This window comes from Coregonus clupeaformis, unplaced genomic scaffold (genome assembly GCF_020615455.1).
Source record: "Coregonus clupeaformis isolate EN_2021a unplaced genomic scaffold, ASM2061545v1 scaf1730, whole genome shotgun sequence".
Lineage (NCBI taxonomy): Eukaryota > Metazoa > Chordata > Actinopteri > Salmoniformes > Salmonidae > Coregonus > Coregonus clupeaformis.
This window is the reverse complement of record NW_025535184.1, coordinates 10315-21778: the sequence shown is the minus strand read 5'-3', so window position 1 is coordinate 21778 and position 11464 is coordinate 10315. Positions and strand designations below refer to the sequence as shown.

Sequence of the window (11464 nt, the reverse complement as noted above, 5' to 3'; positions counted from 1 at the left end):
AGTATTTAATTATGTATTTCTTTCCTGAGGGAGACGAGAATATTGGGTAGGATTTTGACCTTCACTGTCTCTGGTCCACACTCCAGTCCAGTTGGTGGCGGTAATGCACCTTAAAGTTGGTTGTCAACCACCTTATATAATCCACTGAAGAAGAAGAAGAAGACGAAGAAGAAGAATAAAAGAAAAGAGAGTGACAGAGCGAGAGAGAAAGACCACTGTGACTGACCCAAATTTAAGGAAAGCTTTGAATATGTACAGACTCAGTGAGCATAGCCTTTTTATTGAGAAAGGCCGCCGTAGGCAGACCTGGCTCTCAAGAGAAGACAGGCTATGCGCCCACTGCACCCAAATTGAGCTGGAAACTGAGCTGCACTTCCTAACCTCCTGCCAAATGTATGACCTTATTAGAGACACATATTTCCCTCAGATTACACAGACCCACAAAGAATTCGAAAACAAACCCAATTTGATAAACTCCCATATGTATTGGGTGAAATACCAGTGTGCCATCACAGCAGCAAGATATATGACCTGTTGCCACAAGATAAGGGGAACCAGTGAAGAACAAACACCATTGTAAATACAACCCATATTCATGTTTATTTATTTTCCCTTTTGTACTTTAACTATTTGCACATAATGTCATTTGAAATGTCTTTATTCTTTTGGAACTTTTGTGAGTGTAATGTTTACTGTTTATTGTTTATTTCACTTTTGTTTATTATCTATTTCACTTGCTTTGGCAATGTAAACATATGTTTCCCATGCCAATAAAGCCCTTACATAGAAATTGAATTGAGAGCGAAAGCAGGGGTGTACACCAAAGTTAGATGGTAATTCAATAAGTAAATTCCAAAATGGTGACAAATAGTGACATTTAATCAATTACAAATTACATGACCCTCCCCTGGACTAAATAAAAATATACAAAACCCTCCCCCTGACTGAAATTGAAAAAGCATTACCCTCTGGGAAATACAGTAAATGCATACATTAACGTCCACTAAAGAAGAATTTCGTCATTACATATCTTTTCCGATATGTGAGGTAATTTAGTTGTTCTCTGTAATATCGTATAGCTTTGGAATCGTGACATTTCCTACTGTGGAGAAAAATATGCCGGTTTCTCGACTCTGAGAAGGGATTGCGTGACCCAGCATGACAACGTGAACGCGATTGTTCGACAGTCTGCTGGGTGAGGCGTTATACGTTCCTCCATTCATTGCCGAATGAGATTATAAGATCCTCCTTTCTCTAATAGCTCTGCAACGAGCTCTTATGTCGAGATAGGTGTGTATTTTGCTACTGCATGGCCAGTGTGAGCCAGAATGCTAACTAGCCAGCTACATGTGAGTCAGTAGTTGTCCTTCCAAATGCGGTGTTCACTAGATAAACTAGCTATGACTTGAACATATGTCAGAAAACGAACTAGTAGCCAGTTGTTGTTGTCCATGGTGGAATCATATCTAACCCACAGGCTCATTAAGCATATGTTATGTACCAACACGAGCTCCCGAGTCTAGCTAACATCGCGAATAAGCATTTCGCTACCTAGCTAAACTGTATTATAACAAAACGGATTATATGAATCAAACACTGTAGCTAGCTGGCAAGCCATCCTCGACGACAATATTATTGTGGTGCAGGAATATCAGATTCGTGTTTTAATTTTATGTTAACTGTAGTAGAAGTTGATGGTTATTACTGGTTTCAGATCCAAAGCAAGATAAATTGTCCGCCATGTTTTGTGTTTGGGTAAGGATTCATGGTGACGTCAGCACTTAAGAAAGGTCAACCAATCACTCGACGGGTTCTATGTCGAGACTCATGAATATTCATGACATTGCCCCTTCCTGCTGAAGGAAATGTCGCCTCCCGGCAACCCCCTTGTGAACACTTAAAACAAAGGAACTGTAGTACTGTAGGCAACACATTTCTTGTCTAAGACAAGTTGTCTGATGGAGAAACAATAGGTTCCACAATGGATCCGGTAAGTTTGGTTTCCTTTTAACAGTATAGGCCTGCTGTGCTGTATAAAATGTATAGGCCTAGTTTTCATCATCTTTGATCCTCCATATTTTGTTACTGGCTGGACAAAAAAAACATTCCGGTGAAACTTGTTGGGATTTTTTTTCCTTCAAAAAAGTAACCTACTACTATATCATGCATAGGAATCTGTGTCTATTACTTAATTATCTTGCCTTCCTCCCGAAGTGTGCTCTTGTTCACCTCCACTGATTTGAAATTCAGATGATCCATTATATGACCAGATACTCGGAAGTGGCCACTCACAATGAAAATACATCTTCTTCTGGGGGGTTTATCGGCGGTTGTCATCCAACGTTATGGTACATTCCGCCACCTACTGTACTGGAGTGTGGGCCAGCGACAGGAATCGAGGAACTAAATCCTATATGCCAGCCCCGTTTCTCTTAAAAAATATATATATTTGAGACTGTATCTAACGATGTTCTACTCAGTATGCTTATCAAACTCAATTCCTGTACCCCCTTCTCCCTCATACTGGATGGAGTCTCTCTCATTTACATTTACGTCATTTAGCAGACGCTCTTATCCACTGTGTACATGCTCCACTGTCTCTGTTTCCTGGCAGTAATCACACCTTCCTGTTGGATGCTTTCCTATCACATTTAATGACTTATTCAGCTGGCTGTGTCCCACCCTTAGCCTTGTAAGGATGGCCTCCTCTCTTCTGTCCATTCCTACCATCCTCCCCTACTTTACTCTGTACCTGGAATAGGGGCGGCAGGTAGCCTAGTGGTTTAGAGCGTTGGGCCATTAACCGGAGCCGACTAGGTGAAAATGTGCCTTTGAGCAACTTAACCCTCATTTCTCCTTTAAGTCGCTCTAGATAACATTGCCTGCTAAATGACTAAAATGAAAACAATGAATAGATGCCTGCCCTTAGTGTCACTGTTCCACTGCTCCTGCCATCTCTGCACCACCACTGCCCATACAAGTCCCTTAGCCTCTGCTTTGCTCATTGGCACCTTAACCTCCTGTCTCCTAAGGGCCTGTTTAGCTAGCACATCTACTTCCTCATTCCCTTCCACCCCCACATGGGCCGGGACCCAAGCAGACTTAACTATGTTAGTTAAATGACTGCAGACTCATCAACACAGCACATGAGTTAGAACATATAGCTACTCTGTCTGGCTTGACTTCCTCCACCCACAGCAAGGCCAACAGTACGGCCATCAGCTCTGCCATGTACACAGCCAGGTGGTCTGTAAAACGTCTCCTGACAGCCACCCCACTTTCCTTTTCAACAAAGGCTGATCCAGTTTGACCTGCCCTTGGGTCTTTTGATCCATCTGTATATATGGGCAAATATACTGATTTACAGTGTCCAGTCGCCTTTTAAAGAACTCCCATGGATCAACACCCTCCCTGTCTTTCCGTACTGTCTCCAACACTTGTAAATCAACTACTGGAGGTGGGAGTAGCCATGGTGGACACACAGGGATAGGTACTGTGTGGTTAAAGGCCCTGCCATGCAATCCCATCTGCCTGCCTGCTTATCACCCACCCAGCCAAAGATTAAGTTAACCCAATAATTAATTGCCAGCGATTGCCTTCTAATATGTAATGGCAATGAAAATCAATGTCTTTAAAAAAATGGAAGGCAGTCGTTACCACAGCCACGAAGTCACTAAAATATATCGTAGAAATTAATGTAAACTGAAATATGCTTTATGTATTTTAAGGCAAGGGTCAGGCATAAGGTAAGCAGTGTGGTTAAGGTTAGGTTTAAGATTACATTTTAAGAAGATGCATTGTTGAAATAGGCGTGGTTTATGACTTTGTGGCTGTGGTAACTAGTGTCGACCTGGCACTAGTGTTTTTTTTGTCAAAGTTTCTGTCATGTCACGTGTCCTACTTTCATCAGTACACTCGTAACAACCTAATCATTACGAAACGTATATTCGATCAAATAAGCCACAAGTCGCCTCTTCCTCTCTGTTTTGAAAGGAAATGACTGGTATAAGAAATATGGTGGAAACTCTGACTAGCCCATGCCTCCACCAACCCAATGCTATTAGATTTGTGGGAAGTAGTGAACGATTGAACATTTCAGGAAAAATTAGATATTCTAGGGATAGACACAAATAATTCAGAGGTGTAGACTAAATTAATGAAATATTTGGTTTAATGATAAACTGTGTTTAATATTTATTGCGGCCAACAGGACAAAGCTAGCCCGTTCCCCTCCACCCTCCAGGAGTCCCCAGGTCAAACACCTCCTGGTACCACTTTACTGCTGCGTCTGGTCGACTGCAGGAAAACACCGGGGCAGAGTGGAACTGAGAGGGGAGGAGAAGAGAAGGAAGATGGAGATTTGATTTCATTAAGTAAGAACCATGGTGTGTAGATTACACTACAGTCTGCTTCTGTAACAATAGTGGAGGTGCATAAAGATGGCGGCCCGCATGTACTTACCACAAATTCCTTGTTTTGCTAAGTTCACTGTGTATTCGTACCGGCGAGTCACAGGGTACCGCCCCTCAGGAGTACTCTATTGTACATTGCTCTCCTTTACAGTTTTTTTGGTTTAGTCATTAGCACAGTAAACATGATCCCAATTTTAGCTTCAAGACGCCGGCAATTTGAAAAACGGAAAAAGTAGATTGTGTTGATTTACTGGAACATTGAACAATGTCATGCACCGTAGTTTCAAAACTCAGTGCATAGTGCTAAAACAATCATATCTGAATTCTGCCATCTTAATGCACTTTAGTCAATAATTGATTAATGATATAGTGGTGGAACTATCTGGGTAGTTCCACCCATTTTAAAACATTTTTTTAAAGGAAAAGTTTCACCATATTAAATAGAGAGTTCAGTTCATGTAACAGGGTTGACCTTAAAATGAGGGACAGACCTAAATGAATTACTAATCACATTCATAATAATCTTCAGAAATGACTTTGTCAAAGCAACAAAATAACTAGTGCTTTACAATGAGTATGTTTACATGCACACTCATAATTGGACATTAAACTAGTTATGGCAGTAGGCTGAGTATGTCATTAGTCATGTAAACACCTTACTCTGCTTATCTTCATTGGCTTAAGGTGACAATCCAAGTAACGCTGTTAAAAACACCTGCTTTTCTGAGCAATCTTTAGAATTATTAGGACACGTAAACGCCTTCATCAGATTCATAGAGGCAGATTTAATCTGTGCATGTGCTAGCACGAGCAACGCAAGCTTCCTTATTTTGCGCGAGTGCAGTGCGTTCAGAAAAACTGCAAGTCTGCATCTTAGAAATAGTTTTCACATACAAACTTTATGTCCGAAATTGGAATCAAATATGCTTATCAAAAATAACATTGTCGCTGTGGTAGTACTTCTATTTTGATTAGAAATGTTCTGCGTTTATCAAACACCCATCAGTTAGCCTGCTTTCAGATGTCCATGCTATTCAATATCTTTGTTTCACAGGGGACAGCCCTAACCATTGCTCTCTCAGTGGGAGGGGCTTATCATCTGGGGAGCCTCAACAACAACACGATGCTGACAAGACGTCTCTCCAGAAAAGTCACTCCAGATCAGAACATCTCAGTAAACACCAGCAGAGACTTATAGGGAAGAAACCTCACCACCGCTGCTCTGACTGTGGGAAGACTTTTGCTAAACAGAGAGAATTGATAATTCACCTGCGTATTCACACTGGAGAGAAACCTTATAGCTGTGATCAGTGTGGGAAGAGCTTCAATCAATCAGGACACCTGACTACACACCAGCGCATACACACAGGAGAGAAGCCTTATAGCTGTGATCAGTGTAGGAAGAGCTTCACAAATTCAGGACAACTGACTACACACCAATGCATACACACAAGAGAGAAGCCTTATAGCTGTGATCAGTGTGGGAAGAGCTTCAATCAATCAGGATCCCTGACTAAACACCAACGCATGCACACAGGAGAGAAGCCTTATAGCTGTGATCAGTGTGGGAAGAGCTTCAGTCAATCAGGAACCCTGAGCACACACCAACGCATACACAGAGGAGAGAAGCCTTATAGCTGTGATCAGTGTGGGAAGAGCTTCAATCAATCAGGATCCCTGACTAAACACCAACGCATGCACACAGGAGAGAAGCCTTATAGCTGTGATCAGTGTGGGAAGAGCTTCAGTCAATCAGGAACCCTGAGCACACACCAACGCATGCACACAGGAGAGAAGCCTTATAGCTGTGATCAGTGTGGGAAGAGCTTTGCTGTATCCGGAAACCTGACTACACACCAGCGCATACACATAGGAGAGAAGCCTTATAGCTGTGATCAGTGTGGGAAGAGTTTTGCTCGAGATTTCACCCTGACTACACACCAGCTCACACACACTGGAGAGAAACCTTACTCCTGTCTATGTGGAAAGAGCTTTGCTCATTCAGGGTCACTGAAAAAACACCAGAAAGCACAAACATGTTTTCTTTCATCTCCCTCCTCTCCGGCACCGGTTCCAGATCCCTAAATATAGTTTCAATAGAAAGCATCTAGTAATAATATAATAATGATCCCATTCTCTAACAGTTTACTAGGTCTGATTACCATGGTAACCTGTGTAGCATAATATGCAGCTCTGGATCCATATGTATCAAGTGTCTTGGAGTAGGAGTGCTGATCTAGGAGCAGGTGGTTGTGTGTTTGTGTGTGTGTGTGTGTGGTTGGGTGGGGGTGTTCAGAGCAGTTTCTTATTTAATAAATTCCTATTAAGCATTCAATCATTTTGTAATGTAGAATATTTCAACAATACTAAGTGTGTATTCATGCATTCAATTGATCAATAAATTAAATCCATTATCTGCTCACATTAATTATGTTTTTAAAAATCTATAATAAAAATCTGTTCTTTAGAAAGACCATAGGCCTCTTGTATAATTAGTTTGCTCCTAAAAGATGTTCACACATTAATTGTAAAACCCTTCACCAGGTTTTAGTGTAGCTTTTTTATTTATTTTACCAGGCAAGTCAGTTAAGAACAAATTGTTATTTACAATGACGGCCTACCCTAACCCAGACAACACTGGGCCAATTGTGCGCCGCCCTATTGGACTCCCAATCACGGCCGTGATACAGCCTGGGATCGAACCAGGGTCTGTAGTGACAGCACTGAGATGCAGTGCCTTAGACCGCTGCGCCACTCAGGAGCTGATGGGACAAATGGAAATACAGAAGCCATAGGCCTATTAGTGTGGTCAAATTATGTTGTATTTGTTTTAAAGGATTTTAATAGGGATATCTTTCAACTTTCCTAAATTGTATATTAAGTGTGCTCCAAAAATATGTTCACACATTTTTATTGTGAAGCGAATGATGTGTTGGTTGTCAGGAAGAGTCATCATGGGGGCAGGAAGCCAGCTCAGCCCATCAGTACTTACAGGTCATGTCAACCACAGACCTCACACTCTTCTGTTTTCTCACGGCCAGTAATGTCTCCTACCAAACTGCTCTCTCTTCACTCTGGAAATACACTTGATAATATCTTATACCTTACCATTCTACTTTTTATTGGTGATTTGTTAGAAGGAACGAATGCTTGCATGTAAATGTCATTGTAAAACATACATCTGCAATGTGGTTTCATGTTTACTTGTTTTGTTTTACATTGTTTGTGAAAGGGGTGTTGTTGAACGTTTTGTTGACTTTAGTCGACTTTTATGTTGTCATAATGTAATTGAGCTTGGATATTTAAATAGATGTTTGATTGCTCTAGTCTAGGGGTTCATCAGTTGCAGCCTTGAGACTGGAATTCTCTCCCGGCAACCCCCTAATCCTTATCTGAACACTATGACAACATAGTAACTGTACTGTAGCCTACACATTTCTGGTCTTAGTAATAAACGCTGAAGAAACAATAGCTTCCACGATGGATCCACTAAGTCTGGTTTCCTTTTAACAGTATAGGCCTGCTGTGTTGTATAACATGTCTAGGCCTAGTTTTCATAATCTTTGATCCTCCACCTTCCTGTGTTCAGTTTAAATGACTGGACAAAAACGAAGTGGCGTGCTACTTTATCATGTGTAGGAATCTGTGTCAGATTATCCATTATATGACTCAAGTGGCCACTCTAACAATGAAAGTACATCTTATTCTGTGGTGTTTATTGGCGGTTGGCATCCAACGTTGTGGTGCATTACGCCACCTAATGTAATGGAGTGTGGGCCAGAGACAGGAAGAAACTCAATCCTATCTGCCAGCCCCGTTTCTCTTAAATATAAATATTTGTGACTGTATCTAATGATGTTCTACTCAGTATGCTTATTAAACTAAATTCCTGCTCACACATGCTGGAGATAATCCTTACTCCTGTCTTTGTGGAAAGAGCTTTGCTCATTCAGGGTCACTTAAAAAACACCAGAAAGAACAAACATGTTCTCCTCTCCAGCACCGGTTCCAAATCAATACATTACTCTTTACAAGATGTTTTCTATCTCCCATTCTCTAACAGTATACTAAGTCTGATTACCATGGTAACCTGTTTAGCATAGTATGCAGCTCTGGATCCATATGTATCAAGTGTGTTGGAGTATGAGTGCTGATCTAGGAGTAGGTCCCGTGTCCATTTATTCTCATGCATTTTGATCTAAATGGCCAAATGTCATTATGTAAAATGTCATAGTGAACAGTTTGTGTGTAGAGGGGGATGTTGACATGGGCTGTATCTTATTTAATTAACTCCATTAAATAATTGTATAATGTGGAATAATGTTTCAAGAATACTATGTGTGTATTCATGTATTCAATTGATCAATAAATTAAATCCATTATCTGCTCAACAACATCTGCTTCTCACTTCATTTATATGTTGTTTTTTATATGGACCAGAGGCCTCTTCTAGAATAAGTTTGCTCCAAAAAGATCTAGACATATTTATTGTAAAACCCTTTACCAGGTTTTAGTGCAACTGATGGGACATACAGAAGAATGCATCTATAGGAGTTGTGGTTCTCATCCTCTGTCTCTCTGGCTTCATGTGGTTCAGGTGAGCATCTTTCTAAGACTTATCTTTCACTTTATCATTTTGATTTGTTACTAACTTTATTGTTATTCAATAATTGATTCATTCATTTGTGTAAAAAACATGAAGAAAGCCTCCAAATCTGACAGAAGGGACACAGCAGGGAATGGACAGGTGAGTTGAGGTCAAAAAGTATTTGTTTTCTTTCAGATCTTTTTATCAGTGTTCGATTAATCTTGCCTGGCACAATGGAACCAATGGAATAGTCCCAAGGTATGCTTCTATTATCTGTCGTTTCTCCTCTCCAGGGAGACCCAGTCTAGTGTATGACAACGTCTCAGGCATGGCCATGGCCCCTACTGCAGCACAGACGAGCAGGGTGACGTTCACTACACCAATGTCCACCTCTCTCGCTCCAATAACCAGGAAATGCCTCTGTACTCCACCGTCCAACTGCCTCAACCCCAGAAAGAGGATGAGGACGTTCAGTACGATGTTGTGAAATTCAACACCCCCAGTGCTTCCACTCGGTGAGCAAGTCCAGCCATTATTATCTGAAGATACTTTTTTAATTAAATGGTACTTGTGCTTGACATTTAGGAATGCATACAACACTTGTATGTTAAGCAGACCAGTAGTTGTTTGGTTTAAATGTATTAACATCTACACGATTACTTAAAATGAGATCCCAGAAGTGAAGATTGAGGATGACAAGTTGTCTCCTTTCATAACAGACCTCCAGCACAAGAAGCTGAGGAGGACCCCTCTGTGCTCTATAGAACAGTCCACAAACCCAGAACCAAGAAGACCACAAGCAACAGACCTTAACACAACAAACACCTTGGATGCGTCAAAATGGTACCTTGTTCCCTCTAGTGCAGTATGTAGAGAATAGGGTGCCGTTTTGGATGCACTCTGAACACCAGAAGACCTGCACACAAGATGGTTCTGCCTGGGATTCAATCAAATATGCGTTATGGAGAAGCATACTGCACTTGAATTTTAAAGGTAATAACACTTAAGCCAACCTACGCAGCTTTTACCGTGAATGTTATTGTAAATGTCAGGGAAATTGTCTTTAAAAGCAGCGTTGTCGGCAGCACAGAAGAAAGAAGTCTTTCTATTTTTATTACTTTTTATTATAAAAAATAGGGTCTACTATAGGGTTTAATATAGTATACTATAGGGTTTAATATAGTATACTATAGGGTCTACTATAGGGTTTAATATAGTATACTATAGGGTCTACTATAGGGTTTAATATAGTATAATATAGGTTCTACTATAGATTTTAATATAGTATACTATAGGGTTTAATATAGTATACTATAGGGTCTACTATAGGGTTTAATATAGTATACTATAGGGTCTACTATAGGGTTTAATATAGTATACTATAGGGTATACTATAGGGTCTACTATAGGGTTTAATATAATATACTATAGGGTGTACTATAGGGTTTAATATAGTATACTATAGGGTTTAATATAATATACTATAGGGTGTACTATAGGGTTTAATATAGTCTACTATAGGGTTTAATATAGTATACTATAGGGTGTACTATAGGGTTTAATATAGTCTACTATAGGGTTTAATATAGTATACTATAGGGTGTACTATAGGGTTTAATATAGTATACTATAGGGTTTAATATAGTTTACTATAGGGTATACTATAGAGTATACTATAGGGTTTAATATAGTATACTATAGGGTTTAATATAATATACTATAGGGTGTACTATAGGGTTTAATATAGTCTACTATAGGGTTTAATATAGTCTACTATAGGGCTTAATATAGTATACTATAGGGTGTACTATAGGGTTTAATATAGTATACTATAGGGTTTAATATAATATACTATAGGGACTACTATAGGGTTTAATATAGTATACTATAGGGTCTACTATAGGGTTTAATATAGTATACTATAGGGTATACTATAGGGTCTACTATAGGGTTTAATATAATATACTATAGGGTTTAATATAGTATATTATAGGGTTTAATATAGGTTTAATATAGTATACTATAGGGTTTAATATAGTATACTATAGGGTCTACTGTAGGGTTTAATATAGTATACTATAGGGTTTAATATGGTATATTATAGGGTCTACTATAGGCTTTAATATAGTATACTATAGGGTTTAATATAGTATACCATAGGTTCTACTATAGGGTTTAATATAGTATACTATAGGGTCTTGGTTAAGTTCTACAAGGGTCGCAGGCTCATGGCTTGAGACTGAGCTGTGGCTAAAAGCATTTGTTTTTATGTCTGAAAGGGGACAAGATAATGTACCAAATTCGTCATTGCGCAGTTTTTTTTAGCTCTTTCCATCTCTTTTAGCAAGAGGAAACTGTTGCCCATAATGTTGTAGAGTGTCATGGGTCATGGCACAACAAACAGGTAAATAATTTCTGTAACTTCATTAATGTACAAGACTATAAACCCACACTGTTGTTCATG

At 39.6% G+C, this 11464-nt stretch overlaps 1 protein-coding gene across 1 annotated transcript; it reads left to right on the top strand.

Moving 5' to 3' along the window:
* Positions 1-972: 972 nt before the first annotated feature.
* Positions 973-9813, top strand: LOC121576325 (zinc finger protein 501-like). The gene is made up of 6 exons (XM_045218698.1): positions 973-1990; positions 4211-4373; positions 5467-6273; positions 9294-9364; positions 9454-9515; positions 9720-9813. The coding sequence occupies exons 1-6, from the start codon at positions 1982-1984 to the stop codon at positions 9811-9813; spliced, it is 1206 nt and encodes a 401-aa protein (XP_045074633.1). The 5' UTR covers positions 973-1981.
* Positions 9814-11464: the final 1651 nt, after the last annotated feature.